This window comes from Xenopus tropicalis, chromosome 5, assembly GCF_000004195.4.
Source record: "Xenopus tropicalis strain Nigerian chromosome 5, UCB_Xtro_10.0, whole genome shotgun sequence".
Classification (NCBI taxonomy): Eukaryota; Metazoa; Chordata; class Amphibia; order Anura; family Pipidae; genus Xenopus; species Xenopus tropicalis.
Window position 1 is genome coordinate 84,996,055 of NC_030681.2, and position 23,125 is coordinate 85,019,179.

Consider the following 23,125-nt stretch of genomic DNA (forward strand, 5'->3'; position numbering starts at 1 on the left):
AATGTATTTTGGAAATATGCTTACAATTTTCTTTCATTAGATGACATTTTATTTATTAGTTTATATTCATTTAAAGTGATACTGACACGAAAAAACAACTTTTTAAAATATGAATCTACATTAAAAGTTGCCTATAGGTCATGTTGATCATTTTTTGCTGATAGGTTTGCTTTTTTAAGTAATTGTTACTTGAAATCCCAAAACCTGACTGTTTTGCCAGCCTGACTGTCCCTTCTCAGCCTGTCAGTTATAGCTTCTAATGCTAACGGCCCCCTGCTGGACAAATATGGCAGCCCCCTCATAGAGGAACATGGGGGATCAGATAGGGAATGTAAAAGCTTGGACAAATACTTTTATGGCAAAATTATAAATAGCATGCAAAGGCAATGTTATGACAATGTTATAAAAAAGGTTTGATTTCTGGTGTCAGTATCACTTTAAGGTTTATAGCAGAACTATAAAGGTTTTATAACAGCTTACAATTTATTAAATATTTTTTGTTTCAATGTCTAACTCCTCTCATTATTTTGTATATTTTTAATATTTTGCCACTTCATAAGCTCTTCTTAAAACTTCCTAGGTACTCGTCCACCATTAATTAAAAATTTGCCTAAGCCTATTGAAAGCTTAATGACTCGCTGCTGGTCCAAAGATCCCCCACAAAGACCTTCAATGGAGGAGATTGTCAAGATAATGACACATCTTATGCAGGTATGTTGCCATTGAAGATATGTTTTTGCCTTTAAAGGAAAAGTAACAAAAACATTTCCAATTACAAATATACTTTTGAAACACTCTTATCTACTTATATAATAGAGCCAAATTGCAATTTTATGAGTGGTTATTGAATAAATTGCATTACCTTGGCTGTATAGGGCATAGTTAAAAAAGGCGATGTGACGACTGCTTTACTTCTGGTTAAAATTGGAAGTTCATTTCCTGCATTTTCTAGCATACAAAGAGCCTGCTTTAAAAGTGATTTAAAGGTTTTTTCATGTCCATTCTGGGAGAGGGATGGGTGATGGAGGTCTTCTTATCTCCTACTCTGTTTGGATTTATGTGTGAGTGGAGCGCTGCTGTGGTTGCACTGGGAGGGGGAGGATGGGGAAGTTAGTCACGAGAGAAGCTGCAGCCTGAGCCCTATCAATATATGGTTATTTATTTAAAATCTACTTATGACATCAACATTTCAGTGATGACAAATATGATAATAAAAGTGTTTAGAAGGCATATGTTCAATGTCCTTTAAGCAACTTTCTGCAAAACTCTCAAAGGATTTGGGTTTTATAAAATAAGTGCTCAAATTTCCAGGGCAAGCACATTGGCTTCATGGTTCTTATCTCTTGACGGTGAGATTAGTCGCCATCCTACCAGCAAGAATGTAAATCGCCTATGGAATGGTTTCCTTTCAAGGCAACTTTGGCGTATGCCATCCCACCTGCAATTTACATTCTTGCCGGTGGGATGGCATTGCAGGGAGATTAGTCTCCTGCGGCAACAGAGATTTGTCGTGGGGCGACTAATCTCCCCATCTGCCCTAAACATTGTCTCAATCAAAAAAATGGTAATTGAACTGCTGTGGTCTAAAAAAGGGCAGCTCGTTTTTTCAAGTGCACACTGTGTAAAAGCCTCTGTTTTGGGACCCCTTTAAAGTTGCCAGTTGTTTAAAATATTTGAATCAAAACACCTGGGTTACAAGATCACTTGAAAATTCCTTGCTATGTCTAGAAAATCCAGCTAGAAGCTGATTGCAATTTAAATACAAGTGCCACCCTAAAACATTTATTTGTTAGACATGTCCCTAAATTTATAAGTGATCTGTTAACCCTAGTTTAAAGCCAGTTTCAACACTAAACTTCCAGATACAGGTATAGGACCCATTATCTAGAATGCTCGGGACCAAGGGTATTCCGGATAAGGGGTCTTTCCGTAATTCGGATCTCTACCTTAAGTCTACTAAAAAATCAATAAAACATTTATTAAACCCAATAGGATTTGTTTTGCATCCAATAAGGATAATTTTTTATCTTAGTTGGGATCAATTACAAGGTACTGTTCTATTATTACAGAGAAAAAGGAAATCAGTTTTAAAATTCTGAATTATTTGATTAAAATGAAGTCTATGGGAGACAGGCTTTCCGTAATTCGGAGCTTTCTGGATAGCGGGTTTCCGGATAAGGGATCCCATACCTGTATTTTCATTTTGTATGCGTAATGTAAGTGTTGAATTTGCTGTTTATACATAGTTTCTATAGGACCCAAAACACTTGAACAATACAAGTAGTCTGACATGACCCTCTTAACAGAGAATTAGGTTTGATTGGGTAGTTATTCATTTTAGCAATCTAAGTTAGAATTGTGTGTGAATGCAGCCAGGACATTTATATTAGTTCATGCATATCATTTACCAACACTGGTTTGTATGGGTTGGTTACTGGCCAGGTACAAATTTGTCGAGTAAGTAATTGATTGTTATTCTGTTAACTGCAGTATTTTCCTGGAGCGGATGTTTCCTTACAGTATCCTTGTCAGTACTCCGATGAAGGGCAAAGCAATTCTGCCACAAGTACAGGTAGGATAAACTACTTTTAGATGTTAATAATTATTCAAAGATAAAATGAGGAATATGGTTTTCTGTATTCACATAAAACTGGGAACTTGTTGGGACAGTCTCTGGTTGTATAGACATATTCTGAAGCAAGTAGCGCCTATTCCACCAGTTCAGTCCAAACTTGCATAGAACCAGAGTGCTAAGGAGAGCATTTAGTCCTTGATGGAGCATAGCTCATAGGTAATAGTCAAATGGTAGTTTTGGTGACTTTCTCATACCAGGTAGCAAAGGATGGGCTGATAGTTTGTAAACATGAGGATTCTATTAGACCCTGTGAGGAAATTTAGATGACATTAGGCTGTCTCTAGTTTTCATTAACAGTGCTACTAAATCTTGCTGCAATACTTCCAACTGCCCAATGGTAATGTCTGGGCCACCAAAGAAGGTGGGGTGAGTCCTTTACAGCTCCCAGAAACCCTTTTATGGGACCACCTTCTTAATTAAAGAAGCCGGGTTAATGAATAAATCGCCTTTTATTAACATTAGTGGCTTTATGTTGGATACATATTTACTGGTCCACCAGGGATGCTGCAACGTAGCATGGACAGAACTTTGGCCTAGAATTGAGCATATGCATTTTTAAGGGACATAATTTTGTATGAGACTTATATTGTGGATTCTTTCACAGGTTTTAATTGATGTTATCAGTGCTTTTCTAAATGACAGGTGAAAGGAATTTCTAACGGTACATCTGTTACATAGACAAGGGAGTATTAGGCATATGTGGAATACACTTTATATGGGATGCTAGCTGGGATCTTAAGGGCCTCTTCTTTCATGAGTAGCAATTTATGTATTGGCTTTTCACCTGTGGCCTAAGTAGGGAAGGTATGAGCTATGGAGATATGTTTTTAATTTTAGAAGGACTTTTCGCCATTTTATAAAAAAAAAAAATAGATTTGTAGTAGTTGCTCTTGTAAGAACATAACCCTTGTAGGGACCTCTGCAAGCAAGTGAATTACTGTCTGACTGCACTTTTCTTTGGCCAACTCAATAAGCATTTTCCCTGCTTCTAACTTTGACCATGGTACCAGTGTGTACCACAGCTGGTTTGCCCAGATGCCAGTTTTCCTAGTGTGGATAGGTGAGCCCCACTATTTGGCATGTAGTGCCTTGGCAGCAAATCACCCTTTTTTGAAAACTGTATTACATGTGCTTGCAGGTGATAGTTGTTTAAAGGAGAAGGAAAGGCTAAGTCACTTGGGGGTGCCAAGGGGTAGCTGGGAGCGTCTCCTCTTCCTGCTTTGCGCGCTTGCACATGTGCAGTAGAGTGAAAAGCCAAGCTTTTACAAAAAAGTTGCATGCGCCGGCCCAGGGATTTTGACACAAAAGGAACATGGAAGAAGGAAGCACTCGCTGCAGGTACCCCAGGCTGGTGCGGTTTTCTCCTAACGGGCACCAGGTCGGGGTAAAAGGTAAGCGATTTAAGTCACTTGGGGGTGCCTAAAATTTTGGCTTTCCTTCTCCTTTAAGTAGAGTGTTTTGTCACTTGCCCGCAGACCTGTTTATCGCCTTAAACAAAATGTCCAGACTAAGTAAAAGTGTCATTGCCACTTAGTAAAAGTGAATTTTTACCATAGGTTCCTGCATTGATATTACATCTACAAATACTAGTAACAAGAGTGACATCAATATAGAAGCTGGTGATTTCCAAGCAAGCGCAAGTAATGACACAATCAAACGAATTGAGTCGAAGCTGGCACAACACTTGAAAAATCAATCCAAGCAATCGGTAAGGAAATATTAATTACTAATTACTCCCTTTTTTTTCTCTTTGAATTCCTGCTTCTATAGAATGTTGGATTCATGTTTCTGGTGATAGAACACCAAAGCTTATTTGTGTTTAAAGAAAAAACTACAGAATAAGTCACTCTAAAGTTATTGGGAAACCAAAATATTTATATTGCATAGGTTTATGGCATTTTGTCTACCATTCCTGCTTTCCTGTTTCTTGTTTACCATTCATATGTTCAAAAAGCTGTGATGGTCAGCAGGTTTAAAAAGTCCACTTAATCTCTTTTGCAGGGTGAAACTGGTCGCTTGAGTTTGCCTCCCTCTCGGGGTAGCAGCGTGGAGAGCCTGTCTGAAATACGAGGGAGGCCACCATCTACTCTGGGTACATCTGAGGGGAAACGAATGAGCGCTGACATGTCTGAATTAGAAGCAAGAATTTCTGCAAGTACAGCAGGTAACTTTCTTAGTGTAGTTAAATAGGAAGGCAGGAAAACTTTGACCTTAGTTTGTCAGCTGCAGAATATCAATATATATTGTTCCTAACAGTATTCAGTAGTAGTTCTTTTTATATTCTTGATTTGGTTAAGATCAGGCCTGCTTCACTGACCACTAGAAAGGCCATTGCCTTTTTATTCTTGAAATGCTCCACTGTGTGGAGAGCACACACTTTCTACACACTTTCTAGCTGAGAGTGGGTGGTACTATTTTAAGGTGTTCAAGTATCTTATTGGCCTGAAAACCCTAGAACATATATCTCAGAAAGAATGGACCAAAATCACTCCCAAACAGACTTCAAAGCTGGTACAGGTATAGGACCCATTATCCAGAATGCTCGGGACCAAGGGTATTCCGGATAAGGGGTCTTTCCGTTATTTGGTTCTCAATACCTTAAGTCTACTAAAAAATCAATAAAACATTAATTAAACCCAATAGGATTGTTTTGCATCCAATAAGGATTATTTATATCTTAATTGGGATCCATTACAAGGTACAGTTTTATTTCTACATAGAAAAAGCAAATCAGTTTTAAAATTCTGAATTATTTGCTTATAATGGAGTCTATGGGAGACAGGCTTTCCGTAATTCGGAACTTTCTGGATAACTGATTTCCGGATAAGGGGTCCGATACCTGTACCTACTTTCCCATAAAGCTAAGGCTATATATTACATTAAAAGATGTTAACACTTCCTGGTGTAGGATAGGTTATCTGTATGTAATATATGTTGAGGAACTGATTTTGCACTTCTCTTTCATCTATGAAGGGCTTAAAAAGAGTGAGTCGGATATCAGTGAGATTTCGTATATTAAGATAACATTGGTTAAACAACAAATAAAAGACCAAAAATAGTTTTGAGAATGTGAAGATAATCAAAGTTACCTAGTCTGCTTTTCCATTAGTTAGATTTCCCTGCACCACAAGCTGAATATTCTCTTGGACCTTATTCTGGTATACAGTTTTTTCTCTATATACATGTCACTTTTGATCTTCTTGTGGTGTTTATTGCCAGTAAATATTTTTTAACTGATTTATTGTGCAAATGCATGATTTACAAAAATGTTCTTCCTTACCTCAAAAGTTAACACAACAGAACTCTCAAGAATTACCCATAAAAAAAAGTCTAGGATAGCCACCATGCCTTATATTGCTCAGAAACAAGAACTGCATTTTGTAGGTGTTGTTGCTTGACCGTGCCATAAGATAAGATCTCCTAGACACTTAATACTTTTTAATGAGAGAGCGCTTAGTTTTTGTTGCTGCAAAACTTTTTCATCTTATACAATTCTATTTATACTCTCAAATAGAAGAACTTTTATCTCAAGAGTAAGGAAGTAAACCCTCAAAGCCATTATTTTACTGTGCACACCAACTGTTAGAATAACCAGAGAATTTTCTACTTGTGATTCAGAAAAAAAAAATTTGATGTGCTGTAGATGAACTTGAGTTTTATTCACTAGCACCTGAAGCTTTGGGAAGTGGTTTTAGTTCGGATAGCTAAAGAACCATAGGTTTGAAGATTTCTTTGGGACACACATGCATTAAACCTAAGAGTGTAACTTAAAAGAAAAGCTCAAAGGTCATAAAATGCCCAAGCATCAGGACAGTACTTCTTTATGTCTAACATTGTTGGCCAGATTTGGGCAACAATGTTACAAATAATTAAAGTCATAATTACGCATTTGCCTTCCTATCTAGGAAGTGTGATATTTTAAATATGAATTCCTGTTTAGCAGGGTGTTTGTTTATCTTGTCTATTAATCTTGTTTTATTGCCAAATATAAAGGTAATTTCGCTAACATCCTGCTGAATTATTTTGATGACTTCCATATTTACTTACTATCTCGACCACGCATTATAATTTCTACCTCTCTAACCTCAAAGTTTCCACACAAATAAACCTATGCTTTAACACTTTTTTCCATTGGACATGTCTCCTCTATAAAATTTGACTTCTAAAAAGTATTTAGCTTGGCAATTGTTGGGATTTCAGGATGTTTCTCTAGCATACATTTTTCAAAGTTGTTAAAATAGAGTGAACAAGGCTAACCTGTATAAAAGATGCAAGGGTGTTTTCAAGGGGGTGCATAGAGCAGGCAATTGGTGCATTTCACCTTATTTTTTTTTTTACCCACAATTTAAAATTCTTGCCCAGACTTCCTGTTGTATTTGTCCCAGTACCAGAGGTACAAAAGTTTGGTCTGGTTAGTAAATTGAGCATATCTGCAAGGTAACAGGTTAGACATGAGAATGCACCTATGCTCCCTTCAATTGCGTGCAATCAAGGTGGCACAATATTGAGCATCTATAGGTGCAGCACGTAAAGGGATCACTAGAACAAGGTACTGCTCCTTGCTCTTCTTAGGCAGTAGGTGCAAGCGGGAAATTGATTCATGTCAATCAAATCGTAGTCAAGTAGTCACAATTGCTTTGTCTATGCTTTTTAAATAGGTACAATACTGTGCTTATTTTGTCACCATGCATAGTAGCTACTTCACAGAAATGTGCCCTACAGCTCATAGTTGCTGTGCTTGAAATGGACTTTTGTGATTCTTTGTTTTTTTGCTAGCTCTTGTATAGGAGTTTTTGTTAAACATAGTGTGGCTATAAGTTCTGTCTAGTACAGTCTCATTCTATCTACTGTCACTTTCGGGCAAGTGTAGGTTTACTAAAGAGAAGTAGTAGTTCCTGATTATAAATTCCTGACATGGCCCATTTTGTAGTAAAGATGAAGTCCAAATCCCAATGATCGAGCTTACAACTGAATTAGAGTTCTCTTTATGACTATAAGTGGGCTTGCTATATACAAGGGTTTCTTGGCCAAGGTTAGTTTTGTGGGGCTTTATTCATAGTCCTGTATTGCTTTTTAGTTAACTCATTTTAATATAATTTATTACCTAAAGCATTATTCTACCTCTTTCTTTACATGAAGATAACTTCATATTTGTTTTATGCTGATCTAACTTGTTTATGGTATTTCCAGTAATTCCAACAACGAAGTTGCATTTACCACTTGCTTTGTGCGTCAGCTGACTTATTTTCTGTGTATATGTAGTTCCATATTAATATTGTTTGTCCTTCTATCTAGTTTGTGGTAAAGAGAAAACATGCCCTGTTTGTAAGTGTGGATAATTTTACCTGTGTTTTAAGTTGACTGAAATGTTTGAGGACATGGCTTATGATGTGCAAAAAAAAAAAAAAAACATCCTTCTCTCAGGACTTCTATTGTATACCTGCATCAGAGCATCTATACCGATACCTTGGCTTCAAGGAGCAGCACCACTAGTGGTTGTCACTAGATTCACTAAATAGAATCACTATTCCTGAAGTCCACTATTCTCTGGAGTGGATGCATTGGAGTGCACCCAGTATAATGGACAAACCTTCCTCCTGGCAGGTACTCGTATGTCATAAAAATTGTACCCAGGGGTACAAATTCTAAATAATGCTGCACTTCATGTTTAATCTATTACCCAAGCAGGTATATTTGCAGTATTGTAAACTCACCAAGTACTGCACAGAGAGGTGCTGGGTATACCTGAGAAATGGATAAAACAAGGTGGTATCCTCCAATTTTTTATAGAAGATGCTTTAATTTTTAGTTTCCTTTTAATTTGACAACAGACTTCATAAGTTATGCAGTCTATTTTGTTCTTCCTTAAGCAATAAAACAGTTCCCAATATTTATAAATCTCAATAAACATACATCAAATATGTAGAAAAAGACTGTTTTGCACATAAGGACTGCTATGCAATCATACATTCTGTCTATTTAAGGTAAAGAAAATAATATTTACTTACATATAGGGTATGAATTACTTTTTACAAGGGAACAAAAATGTTGCTTCTTAGACTGCATGTTTCCATTATGCATGTGTCTCCCTTGTTTAACTTTGTGCCCTATTGTGCTTTTATACCACTTGTAGTTGTTTGCATGTGTATTGTGTATGTGTTTTTGCAGCATATGCCAAGCCTAAACGAGGCCATCGTAAAACTGCTTCATTTGGCAACATTCTGGATGTCCCTGAGATCATCATTACAGGTATTGCAGAATGGTAATTAACTTTCAAGCCAAAAATCTAATCAATCAAGAAAATCCCATGCTTTTTGCTCCAATGTGCTTCTCTTCATTAGTGTTTTTTTCTGCTTTAACTCCATTATACAGAGTTGCTTAAAAATGCTATGTTTTGGTCCTAATTGTATTTATGAGATCTTTATAGCACAGGGGTGGGCAAACTTTTTGGCTCACGGGCCACATTTACTTACCCCCGGGCCAGAGCGGGCAGGGCCAGGCCAGCGTTACGCCCCCTTCGTCTCTTTAATTCCGGCACGCCAATGACACCAAGTCTCGCGTGATGAGACTTGGCGTCATCGGCGGGCCGGATTAAAAAGGCCAAGGGGCCGGATGTGGCCCGCGGGCCGTAGTTTGCCCACCCCTGTTATAGCATCTCCTCCTGTGGTTCACATACACTATCTGTGTGTGAATATTTTAGTACCATAGATATATTATTCATTATTTAGAAATATTGTTTCCAGACAGTGTATGGTGTATTGGCAGATAAGAGTAAAGAGAATCTGTTCTATCTTGATCAGAAAAATAGAACTGTGGATGTATCACTTGTACAGTAGCCATCCATTCAGCCCACAGGTCAGTTAATCATATGCCAAGCTGAACTGGCTTACCAGTTTACCATTTGCATAAAGTTGTCCTAGCTGGATCAGTCAGCTTTGTGGGTTACCACCTTAAATACAGACATGTAGGAACATACTGCTTGTAGATAAATACTCTTTCCACAAAGTCTGTGCATATTTATATTTGTTCAGTTTATACTTTAGGATAAACTTTGCCATGCTGTGGGTTATAGCACCTAGGCTCCTTTGTTGGTTTTACAAACTCTTTTTGGGAGCTTTAGTTTGGCAGCTGGAGGGTCTCAGGGGACATGACTTGCTTATATACTACTGTACAACTGTACATGGTAGTTGGGGATGCAGTGTTCTCCATATTTCATTAGTATTATATCAGCACATTTGTGACACCACAGATCTAACATTATAGCAGTATTATATACAGCACATTATTTAGTTGTCAGTGGTACTCTTGTGCCTTAAACCTTCTTTAAAAAAAAAAAGAAGAAATTTTACATATTACATTCTTGCTGCTTGACAAGCATGATTGGAGCAACAAGCACGGTGCAAATTTGCTGTTTCCATGTTAAGCAGCGGGGAATTCCTGTGTTTGCTTTGTGTATAAATAACATGCATGCTATGCATTAAATATGCTCATTGCCTAATTTATTTTTTTTGTCTTGTATGTTTTCACTTTATGTTGTCATTTGTTTTCACTTCACTCCACCCTGACAATTGTGACTTCATTTCTCATTCCTCTCAGCATGTGCAGGACTTTTGAAATTCACAAGTACTTCTGTTTCTAATTAAGAATGCTAAATATTTCTACAAGCTAAAATCATTCTTTGCTAATTTTAGAGCTGTGCCACTAAATAAAATGAACTTATCTAATGCTAGACTTCCTCTGTGCAAGGCCTAATCTAGATTTATACAAAAATAGTATCTGGTCTTTCTAATGAGTGATTTGAATACATTTGCTTTACAGTTACCTTACTTGTTTGCTTGGTCTGCATCTCACACTTGTGTTACAACCTCCATACTTGAAAATGCATGCCTTCATCACTGTGTGAGATCAGTAATCCCATGTGCAAATACATTAATCGTAAGCTCATTGCAAAAATGATAAAACAAAATAAAAATTGTTTGGTGTGGGTTTTTGTGCAAATGTAGTGTTGTGTGATACCAGGTTGGTATTTTATTATTTATTATGTAACATAGACATTTGCATTTGAAGGTACCTGAAAATTAAATGAGACGATTTGTTAAACTGAAGGTAACAACTGGGAATGCTCTTATCAACACAAATGGGTGCTACTATTTCATGTAGTGTAACATACTAAATGAGGCAGTGTGCTACCTCAACCTGATATTTGTATCCTCCTGCAAACAACACAAGCATGCAGTTTGGCACTTGGGCATGCCAAATCCTAGGCTTATGCAGAAATATCTCCATTTTAGTTCACTTGAACTAAGTTTTCTTCCATCTTAACAACTTTGTGTAACAAATATCAGATGTTCACAGCATGGGTGAGTTATTTGCCTGCTTCATTTTTCTCTTCCTAAGAATTTTGTAAAAGAAAAACACTTGCACTTTCACATTATTCCCTTTGAACATAGTGTAGACAACAGGGGCTGATCTCAGGTGCCTTAACTAGAAGAAAAAAAAGCACTGCAAATGAAATGACCTAAGATCAGTATTAAGGTGGCCATACACGTTGCAATCTGCTCATTTGGCGAGGTCACCAATCGAGCATATCTTCTCTCGATATGCCCACCTAAGCCCAATCAAGATCTGGTCAATTTTAGGCCAGACATCGGTCAGTCTGTTAGGCCCATCGAGGTTGCCCATGTACAGGTACACGAGCTGCCAAATCGGTCTGAAGGATCCAAATCAGCAGCTTAAAACGGCCCATTTATGTCCACCTTTAGACTTGCCCATTTTCTCCACTAGATGCTGAAAGGACAGTGTTATACTCGCCATTTTCTTAACTCTGTAGATTAGCCAGAGGAAGAATCCTGATCTGTTCCAGTTCACGAAGTCCAGTGCACACTTGGGCAAATTTCCCGAAGTATGAGCTTTGAAACTGAAATCCACTGATCGTGTGTATATCAGTGTATACTCAACATGAAGTGATAGCAGCAGATTGGCTTTTTTTACTGGTGTTTCTGGTGTCCAAAATGCCAAGTGTCACTGTTAAAGTTGTAATGGCAGTTTACTAAACTGTTCCAATTTTATCAAAAAAATATATTCTTTAAATAATCTGCACAATGTATATAGCATAGAAAGTCACACTCCTGTGAAATTGCACTGGGTACTAAAGGGAATGTAATAAAATCAAAAGCACACAGGTCTTGTAAAACAGATATTCATATTATATAAGCCTTCATTAGAGTATAACTGGACCCAAAATTGGGTCCCTGTGCTTCTTAGTGCTTGTCTCCCCGACCCCCTTTAATAAAGGGAATATGTCCTGCTACAAGTTGCGACCAGACTTAATTTAGGTCCTATAAGCCTATGTCTCAGAGAGCCTGCTTTATTGCAGATCTCATACAATATAATACAGCGTTTTGTACCTAGAGTCCCTGTCTCAGATTTGATGCAAAGATTCTAGAATAAAAACTACTTGCTATGCTAAAGCTTCTATACTATAATTCCAAACCCTGTGACTCCCTGTAACTTGAGCAGCCTCAGTGACCATGGTAGTTCCCCAACAACTAGAGGGCTGTTATTTGTCATCCATGCCTGTTGGGTGATGCCACAGCAACTGTTTGAGTGGCCAGTATCAGAGAGGTTACGTAATGCACAATCAGGGAACAGGAATGCTAAGTATTGTATCAGCTGTCCCTTACTGCAATCCAGGGTTTCCTTTTAGGCAACTGATCTCTCATCTCAAGATGAAGCATAAACATGACGTATTGGCCGTATGAGTGGAGTGCTGCGAGACCTTAAGAGTTACACACACTTGTTATTTTCACATTCAGGTCAAAACTGTGCTTTTATGGCCGCTCCGACTAACACAGGAAAGGACTGTGTCAGTCAATGTTTGAGAGCTGCAAGCAGGTGTTAGCCTAGGCAGACAGAATGCTTCCACATTGCCGGCAATATCCAAGACTTCACTTTTGGGACTGCATGCTTGCGGAAGGGGCACAGAATGCAGGATTAAGTGCTTTTTATGTTTCCAGATAAAAGCTTTTCTTTTTATACATGAAATAGCTGCGCATGTGCCATTCCTTTAAACTGACTGGCATCATGCAAGCAGCAGCACAGCGCTGGATTTGTGCTGTTTCCTGCTTGCACAGTAGATAAGCCACCCGGCTGCAGAAACACCATAACGTAAGAACCTTGAAATAGATGCCGTCATCAGCCCTGGACACCAGGCAGGCTGCCTGTTCAAACACATGTGACAGAAGCTGGTAGAGGAGAGGGCAGATATCCATATGGTAGGAGTGGTTATTGTCTTAGCATATACTTTGTTGGCCACACAGAACTCCTCGAGTTAAAATGTTGCAGCTGTTTCTTTCCTGCCCCATGTCGGTCCCTCTCTCCCCCTCCGTCAGTGGTCTTGAACAAATTCCAAGCTTCCACACTTGCACCCTCCTTGAATTATATGTGGGAACAGCGTTTGGTTAATCATATTTGTCTGACATCCAGCAGGGAACGGGCAGCAGAGGCGCAGATCTGTACAGGACCTCACTATTGTTGGAACAGAGTCCAGTCAGGTAAGGAGCCATCATCTTGTGGCATCTATTGGATCTTTTTGCAAGGGAACACTGCTGCTTTGTACTAGCTTTGCCAAGAACAGAAAATACGTAATTTAGTCAGTGTCCATTAGAGCATGTAACTTTTAACACTTTGAATCCACTTATCATCCATGTCTGGTTTATCCCCTCTCGCTTCTTTTTCTGTCTTCTAATCTCCTATATCAGTAAATCATTATGTGTATATATAATATCTGTAGCATTTCGTTATCTACTAGAAATTTCCTACTACAGCTATGTCACAGTTTATTGGCCTTAGTGTAACTGTGCCTTATTTATGCTGTAGAAGAAACTTTTTCATGAGAGGTATTTTAATTTGAAACTAAAATATGTACGTTTGGGAAAAACAAATGGCAAATAGACCAGCTTGTGTTTTCAGTCAGTCGTTTTTAGTACAAGGTTTTGTTTTCACTCTGTAAGTGCTGAACTGTCTCCTCTACTGTATCCTTTTTTTAACCAGCTACTTCTGCACGCGGCACTACTCCGTTACGGTTGCGCCCACTATTGGGTACTACTTTTCAATAGGGCAATTGCCATCCCTGTGTCTGTTGTTGATAGGATACCAAGATTCTTTAACCATGATGTTTTCTGTGCCTCTTGTTGGCTCTTAGGAGAGCAGAAACAGCAGCAGATCGTCAAGTCCTAGTGTGAGGATGATTACTACCTCAGGACCAACCCCAGACAAGCCCCCACGTGGTCTTCCATGGGGCCCCGATGAATCTTCAGGTAATATTTTATGTTAGCATTCCTTGTGGCCACGTGTGGCTTTTGCTTTATTTACATTATTCTCTTGCCTACACTTCAAGAAATTTGTGTAGCATTTCTAGCCATAGCATGTTTTTCCTTCAAAAGTCCATTGTCTTTTTACTGAAAGCATGTGTATCAGAGGAACAGATCTATCAATAATGATATAGGGGTATATTTATAAAAGCAGTATAAAAGGTAGCAAAGAGTTTTCTTTACTGCTTTTTACACCAATGTTATGCCATGTAAAGGCCTTAGTAAGTGACAATAAAGCCACAGAAGTGTAATAATCTGTTTAAAATCTGGTAAAGTTAGCCATATTGCATACATTTGGCCAGTTTTTTTGGGGGGAGGATGTAAAATGAATAAGCATATTTATAAATATTCTCCATTGTGGTCATTTTTCACCAATGTTTTGATGTGTGTTTTATGCTAATGTGCCTAAATCGCCCTTCTTAGCCAAAGCTTAGAGTGACAAGCACAGCATCCTATTGTCAGGATATCACATTTAATGTATTTATTATAGCAGAGCTCAAAGCACAAGCCTTCAAGGGCAACACTCTTCCTTATGATCAATGAATTCAGGAATAACATAACAATTATTGGAAATATTTAATGTACTGTATATTGAGAAGTCACTGAGCATTACATTTTGATATGTTTTACAGACAGTGATTTGAATAAGCAGCCATACAAATGTATTTTTGGCTTTTTTTTTTTTTGCTTTTGTGGGAGTAAACAATTCCTGCAGACAGCAATTTTGTGTGCCATTGCCTTGAAGGACTATAGTGCTTTAATTAAGATGATTCAGTCAGATCAACTTGGTGCTTCATACCCGTTTTTGTAGATCTCTGGGGTCACTAATGCCCACTTTAGGTACTATTTCAATGTGAAAAATAATAGTGCATATTATTTTAGAAGTTATTTTCTATGTATATTCTAAATGGTTTTTTTGGGGTTTTTTTTTATTTTGTAGATACAAATGGATCTGATAACTCCATACCTATGGCGTACCTTACACTGGATCATCAGTTACAGGTCAGTTTCATCAAAGGGGTTTGAGTAAAACTTACACATCTGACTGAAAATCAGAACATGAGCATTTCTAATTCAGTGCAAGTAACTATTTCTAACAAAGTAACAAGTTGATCCCGTAATACATGATTGTACAACTGGAGGGCCGGCTCTGTGTGGCCCCCACCTGTCTGGCTGCTGTGACTGTTTACCTTCGTGTGAGCTTTAAATGGTATCAGTGCTGAGATTAACTGACCCCCTGCATTGTTCCACCTCAGATACAGGCTGCAAACCCCCTGTATTGTTCACCTGTATGAACACTGTATGTTGCCTGTGTTTGCCATACTCTGCCTGCCCTGTGCTGTCTGTGTGCAGAGTATGGCAGGGGTTTGCGCTGAAAGTTTGTTAGCATTTGGAGATTGTCATTACATGGTCCTTAAGGTGTGTAATTATGCTGGGGGTTGCTGTGCTATCCACAGGGGAGGAGGAGGTGGCATATGGATTTATGGGTGTGGCTTAATATGACATAATTCTTTGACATATGAATGAAGGGTGATATCCCTACATTCACCTTTGGAAATGGTCTTTAAAAGCTCTTGAGATAACATGGGTATGGTTTAAAAAAGGGGAGTGGTTAAAACTGGCTTCCATTATCGGCCCTCCACTATGTAAGCCAGAAAAATTCCGTCCCTCAGTACCACAGAAGTTGGACAGCACTGCCTTAATAGATATAGTACAGAACACTCCTCTCCCTCTGCTTTATGGCCAGGGGAATCTCTGCTTTTAACTATTGTTTTAAAGAAGTTTTTTGCCTTGAATTTTTGTCGGGGTTGGAGGCATTCTGGGGTTGGATCCTGCATGTATTGCTCATCCTTTCAATGTAACTGATGGCAATGGTGTTTCATACACAGTTTATTATGTCCCTGTTATTTAGTGCCAGTGGGTTAAAATATGGTGAGTTAACTATAACTTTAATAAAATATATTCTCTGTTCAAGGAATGCTTTGTGTTGTGTGACAGTAGCTGCAGGTTTACATTCCTTTCTGTTAACTTTCAGATATGAGATTATAAAAATGCATGAAAACAAAGAATGAGGTTAGAAATGCTGCACATTTTGGGGTTCTGTACCAGCTGAAGGCAACCGCAGCTCTTTAGCAGGGAAGATCTGTGCCTCCAAAGATGCCTCCCAATAGCTCCCCATCTTTTTTCTGCTGATTCACTGCACCTGCTCTGTGCTGCTGTCACTTACTGAGCTTAGGGAATGACTCAATATTCTGCATATATAGATTATGGAAGTTACTATACAAGGTTAATTAATAATTCAGATTCTCATTACATGGCACCTTCAAAACTAGCGCAGCTTTAGAATTTAATAACTGTAGCATCAGTTTATATTACAGGTGAGTCTCATTTTCTGCTTGATAATTTGTGACAACCGCTAAGCTTAGGTTCTTGACAGCTGCCCAGAGCCCACTGAGCATGTGAGTGTCACTGACATTCCTAACAAAATCCAAGATGGTGATCACCTGGGACAACTTAAATTCAGTATATAAAACATGGCATTTCTATCCATATTTGATTTTAGAGTTTAGTTTTCCTTTTAAGTATTGATGCATATATTTGTCTAATTTAGAACAGTAAAACAAGGCCCTTAATTTTAGTTGGGACAGATGCTGGTTCCAGCCCTGAACCCTGATGCAGAACTTTATGAGAAGCCTACCTATGATTATTAATGCAATGTACAAAACCTTCCCCTGTAGTACATCAGGTCCATGGTGCCAGAATTACTGCATTTTTACACTTCCAGCAAGCCCTTGTTGACGGTCTTAAGCATTGTATAGAGTAATGATTACATGATTTATATAGTAGTACATGCCAACTCTCATGCAGACCCCAATTGAGCCTACATTATGATCATCCTGTGGTAAGCAAAGGGTGGTATCGCGTCTTCCAAGTTACCTTTTTGTGCCTGAATAACTTTCCATATTGCTGTAGCCCAGTTTCATTTGGTGGGCTATGAATCTGTAACATTGTCTAGGAAGTCTGACTCAAGTTTAGAGGTTTTTTATATTTATTTTTAAAAGCTTACTTGTGTGAATATTTAAATATTGAACTTTAAGTTGATTGGTTTTTATTGTGTCTTATTTCAGCCTCTAGCACCATGTCCAAACTCTAAAGAATCTATGGCTGTGTTTGAACAACACTGCAAAATGGCACAGGAGTACATGAAAGTACAGACTGAAATTGCTTTATTGCTGCAAAGAAAGTAAGTGTGAGCAAGACATAATAACAGACCTTCAGATATGGAAAAAAGTGCAGTTTAAGTGTTGGAATTTGTCATTTGCTGTTACTCATGAGCCACAGTCAAATGTAAAAAGACTTGGAGAGCAACACAAGCATCATAAAAGTTCATGGAGGTGCCACATAAAGGCTAAGATTGGCTATTAGGTAGCCACTATGCACACTATCAGCTTACAGGAGGCTTTATTTGGTTGTAAATCTTGTTTTTATTCAACCAAAACGTGCCACCAAGTCAGGAATTCAAAAATAACTACCTGGTTTGGGGGCACTGAGAGCAGCATCCAAGGGGTTGGGGAGCAACATGTTGCTCACGAGCCACTGGTTGGGGATCACTGCTGTAAGCCATCCTTCTTTTATCTGTCTATCTGAATGGATTTCTCCTTTTATTGTGATAGTAACACATTTTTTGTGGGTTCTTTTGTTTTAGACAAGAACTCATAGCAGAACTAGATCAGGATGAGAAAGACCAGCAGAACACATCTCGTCTGGTGCAAGAACACAAAAAGCTTTTAGATGAAAATAAAAGCCTGTCAACATATTATCAGCAATGTAAAAAACAGTTGGAAGTCATCCGAAGTCAGCAGCAGAAACGACAAGGAACCTCCTGATTTTATTGGACTTCTTCTCAGTTAACATTTTGCTATGGTGCAGACAAGCCGTTTGCCAACTTGACTTCCTTGCTTACTGGAGCATGAGGATGGACAAGTCTGTTCAGAACCTGAAGCTGCCGTTAGGAGTAATGTAAACTCTCTACGCTTCATGACTCTGGAATCTCCAGTGGTGTTATCTATATGAAGAGCTGTGATATTTTTGCCTTTACTCTTGGCAGTGTTTTTTTTTTTTTTTTTCTCTCATCATAAGGCTGGGGACTTTCTTCTTAAGTAAAAGGAAGATATGATGTTTGCAGAATAAGCATCGGTTGCTGCAAAGAGCTGAGTAGTTCTCAAATAATGTTCAAGGTGGCTGTCAGTTTAAAGTATGTGCCGTATACTCTGTATGTCTGGAATTTTTTGTGTATGCCCTGGTACTATTGCAATTGCATTAACCCCTTTAGTGCCACACCAAAAATCCTATGTTGTGGTTAGATCTGTTGGAAAACTGTGGCGCCAAAAGGACAAATAATTCTGTTTTTTCTGTGTGCAGAAACAATACAGTGGTTGACAAGACTTGTATAAATGTAATGGAAATGAGACATTGAATAAAATTGGATTTATTTAAACATTTTCTGTGAATAAGGCTGTGTTACTGAACCTTATTTAAAGAATATTAAAAAACTAAGGAAGCTTTACCAGAAAGGTCAATGTAAATACAGCCATAAGCACTCACAGAAACGCTGCACTGAGTTTTCTATCAAAAGAAACAGGATTTGTTATCTCTGTTTTCCTGTGCCAGAGACACACAGCTCTCTCCTCTCCCTCAAGAATGCTAAGAACTCCCTCCCCCACTTAGGAATGTGTGATCTGAGCCAACCAGCAGGAAGCTTCCTCACAGTCTTACTAACTGCCATGTTCTTTGGTCTCGGTCTTGGTGCAGGAGTGAGGCATTATGGGAACTTTCTTTACAGAGCTCAGTGTTTTTTTTTTTTCCTATGAGGCTTCTGATCATCTGAATGGGAGAAATATGGGGAGACTTAAGGGCACTATTGAGAGAACTGAAGGTATGCCTGCAGCTTGAGATTAACTCTTTATTAGCCTTTCCTTCTCCTTTAATACTTCACTGCAAATAAAGCTGAATTGCCTACTCAATCAAAACCTTCAACCTTGCTGCCATTGCTTCCAATAAATGTTTTATATGCATTTTATAGGCTATTTCAAGTTTTTTTTTTCCTTTAAACTTTATAGTAGTTCATAGTTCAACCCTGAAGGAATAGTCTGGTGAATTTCAGTAATGGCCAGCTCACATCTAGAACAGCCACATTCCCAACATATCTATCATTTGCACTGGTAGCAGAATGACTGGTCAAATTGCTCAAGAATTACAAGGAATCCAGCAGAAAATGACTGACACAACATATTTAATCAAATGCAGGGCTAAGCCCCACTTGCATTACACTCGTTGTGCCAGTCATTTTCTGTTGGATTCTTGTGAGAGTGCCGACTCTCTAGCCTGTGCACCGAGTCTATTGTTGGAGGAGGTAAGGGTGTGCTGGTGGAACTCTGTCTCAAGAATTACAAGGTACTTGTGATGTATAGGGGAACCCAGCAGGGCCCTGACAAATGTACAGTTCAATATATGTTTGTGAAAGAGTTGATCTTCCCAAAAGATTTGGGGGCCCTCAACAAATTATATAGTGAGAAATTTCTCTATTAAGAACTAAGGGGAAACCACTCACACACCTTGACTCCAGAGGTCTAAAAACCCCTGGTAGAAGTTAAGAAAATATGAATCTAATTGCGGACTTTAGAAAGGACATTTCAGTTTTAATGACACACACTCTAGTAAAATGCTTTTATCCAGCTGTCAGATAACTATCTGCACTACCTATGGAGTCAGACAGGGCATTTACAGACAGAACTGCAATATTAATTTATCCTGTAAACAAGCTCGGCTTAAATGCTATGTGACTTGAAACAGTATGAAGTTAGAGCCTTAAGGTGCCCATACACAGGCCGATAAAAGCTGCCAATGAGTCAGCAGCTTATTGGCTCGTGTGTGGGGCCCTCAGACGGGCCTCTCCAACCAGTGTCTGGCCTTGTTTCAATTGGGCAGGTTTGAAAATCCTGCAGGAGCGAGGAGCACATCGGAACATCGATGCAGTAATTGCCCTGATGGGCTGCATCAAGTCAATGTGATCCGATTCTTCAGCCCTCGCCAAACGAGTGGATCAGCACATGTGTGGCCACTTTACTTGCCTATTATAAGTTTGTTTTCCCACTGGCAATAATGTCAATTGTAAAACATACGTGTCACTTTGCTTTAGTGTTTAACAATTATACACACAACCCAGTTAAGATTCCTAGTCCAACACTACGCAGGTACACTTCGGAAGCGTGTGTGACGCCACGTCCGGGTATCGAACAGAAAATTTTGGTGGCACGCCAATGCAAGCCGCATTCCCTTGCGTATCAGAGCGGTCAGGTTGACAACTGCATTCACCAATCTAACAGGTAACATTAATAGAACAATTTTTGCCATATACATAGATAACAAAAAATGAGCAGCTGAATAGATATTCACCTCAAAATGATCTCTCTCCTGATCCTTCACTTCTGTACAGACCCTATGCTGGGGGGGGGGGGTCTATATCATTAGTTTAGAGTGCACAAGCAACCAATGAATTGTTCCAGTAGGAAAAAGTAAGGGAAAAGCCTAGACATGATGATGTAAGCATATAGGAAGTTTATTAGGTAATTCTCAGTGTGCCAGGTTCCAATTAGGCCACTCCCATCCCTTTAGAAAACTGAGACAGAAGGACTGATTTAACAGGTATAAATAGTAGCTTTTACAGTGGCCCTTTTACTTTTTTTATGGAAAATTGATTTTCTAACAGGGCATTGTTGGTGGTTTAATAAGATATGGACTTTGAAGGTGAACAATCCCTTAAAGTTGGCTATACACTGGTTCATACTCCACCACGTTTGACACACAGACAGTGTTGGACTAGGACCTCAGGGGCCCACCAGAAAACCTTAGACTATAGGCCCATTCTAAAAACTATTTTTCCTCCTTTCTTTGCCCAACCTCTCTATTCTCCTAGTCTCTTTTATTTACATGCTAGTATCTATTCTTCCATCTATTTCTACTCTTCCTTCCCATTCAGAAATAGGGAATGACCATGAAACAGGCCAAATGGTCTGGTGCAGGAGGGATCACTGACACCTGGGCCCAGCGGGAGTTTTCCTGGTATCCTGGTGCACCAGTCCCACACTGCACACAGATACACAAGCAGTTCATGACAGAAGATGCCACAAAAACATTCAAATTCACTCTTTCATCTTATTTCCAGGAGTGCTGAGGTGATGGGACACTGTGCATTGCAAGATGAAGTTTTAAAACTAGGATAGATCATTTCTGATCCAATAATATTGCTGCACGGTCAGTCAAATTCAACTCCCAATTACCCGTACATACCAAGATGGTTTGATAAAATGGTTCAAAGAGCCTGAGCAAATTTGGCCATGAATGGACAGCTTTAAATAATAACCATTTTAAGCACAATAGATTTTAATAAGGTCCATGTGATGTTATGGGAAACTTAAATTGTTCACGGTCAGAAAATTTTTACTTAAATCAATAAATTTCATGTTGCCAGGAATTAGAGATATTAGAAACATAGTTATTACTGTGGCAAACAGTCTGCCTTGGATGGGAGCAATTTAGATAACAAGTCCTTTTCATTTAAAGGAGAATTAAAGCATAAAAATGCCATATTTTATTTACTGAACTTATTGCACCAGCCTAAATCTTCAGCGTTTCTACAGTAGAAATGATCCAGGCCCTGTCACAGGGGGTCACCATACTGGATTTTTAGACGCATCAGTGACACTTACATGCTAAGTGCGTTTGGGGCCTGTTGCAAAATATAAAGCAGAAAATTAGATTTGTCCCAAAACATAATGTACATCATTTTTCTGCCCTACTTCTTTTGTTACAGCTTTAGTTCTACTTTAACACAGCTGCAAACAGGCACAAAATAAAATAAATTGCTTTGCATCAAGCATACTTGTCTCTGCCATGATAAATAGACCAGTGAGTAAGCCTGAATGCTTGGAAAAAAAGAATTTGTTTCTACTGTAAAAACAAATTGTCTTTTTTTCCCAAAAATATTCCAGCAGTGGCTTTCTGTTTTGATGCTTACTAGATATTGGAAGTGTTTAACATTTCCAACTACAGCAGAACTTTCTATCAATGAAAAGATGTATTCCAAGGTCTGACATTTGCACAAAATCAGAGGGGGGAATTAGCACTGTAGGTTTAACATACCCATACATTCCAAATGTACTGATTTTCATGGGACAGTCCTGATTTCAACACCTCAGCCCGCAGCCTCTCCTGCAGTGAAACCAAAAAAGATACAAAGTTTCTCAAACCTAATTATATAAGGAGGCTTTTGGCAGAGAGCCCAGAATACTCAACAGTCAACAACTGCACTTAGATACCATTGTAACTAATAAGATAAACCGGTCTCTTGGGGGGACTGAGAGTTGCATCTTAAAGGACAATTTAACCATCATTAGCAAATCTGTAATAACACATAAAACAAAACCCCCAGAAATGTGTTCAAACCTGCGGGTGTGGTCACAAAATGGGCATGGTTACAAAAGCATTTCTTTTTGTCCCTCTTTACATTTTTCAACTGTTGGGATGTATGCATTACCTAAAAAGTTTAAACAAACATGATAAAAGAAGTATCCTGTTGTTCTCTTTTTTTCATTCCCCACAAAGCCATTAAATGCCTTCTACTCTTAAAGTGATACTGACACCAAAAAACTACTCTTCCAAATGTAAAAGCATCCGGCAAATACTTTTATGGCAAAATTATAAATAGCAAAACATAATTTCTAGCGTAAGTACCTCCTAAACTACCACCCCGCCCCCCCCCCCCCGGGTATAAAAGCCCCCTTAACTGGCCTGAGGAGAGACCCGAAGAATTTTCACTTGAAGGGAAGATGTCACCCAGGTACGCTGCTGTGCGGCCTTGCCTCACCTCTCCCTATCGCAAACCCCAACCTAAAAGAGCAGCGCAGCTATACTTTGTTTGGCAGATAAAGGTACTCTCCGCAGAAGCTGCCCCAATCAGTAAACGCAATCGCACTGCATCTGCTGCTTGGTCTTTGCTTCCTCCTTCCTGTTTCCCCCCCCCAAGCGCCGGCCCACAGATGAAGACTGCAGCAGGAGG

General features: G+C 38.8%; 1 protein-coding gene across 5 annotated transcripts in view; it reads left to right on the plus strand.

Moving 5' to 3' along the window:
- Positions 1-18,510, plus strand: part of map3k7 (mitogen-activated protein kinase kinase kinase 7) — a 34,699-nt gene extending 16,189 nt beyond the window's left edge. Inside the window, exons 8-17 of one of the 5 annotated variants that reach the window (XM_012962583.3) lie at positions 581-711; positions 2,491-2,572; positions 4,192-4,343; positions 4,637-4,799; positions 8,804-8,884; positions 13,121-13,188; positions 13,839-13,953; positions 14,948-15,009; positions 17,136-17,251; positions 17,714-18,510. In XM_012962583.3, coding sequence (XP_012818037.1) covers positions 581-711; positions 2,491-2,572; positions 4,192-4,343; positions 4,637-4,799; positions 8,804-8,884; positions 13,121-13,188; positions 13,839-13,953; positions 14,948-15,009; positions 17,136-17,251; positions 17,714-17,894 — 1,151 coding nt within the window. In that variant the 3' untranslated portion in view covers positions 17,895-18,510. Of the gene's footprint in view, positions 1-580; positions 1,563-2,490; positions 2,573-4,191; positions 4,344-4,636; positions 4,800-8,803; positions 8,885-13,120; positions 13,189-13,838; positions 13,954-14,947; positions 15,010-17,135; positions 17,252-17,713 lie in introns of those variants that run through there. The other 4 variants (XM_012962585.3, XM_012962586.3, XM_018093744.2 and 1 more) reach the window with 4 other exon arrangements.
- Positions 18,511-23,125: the final 4,615 nt, after the last annotated feature.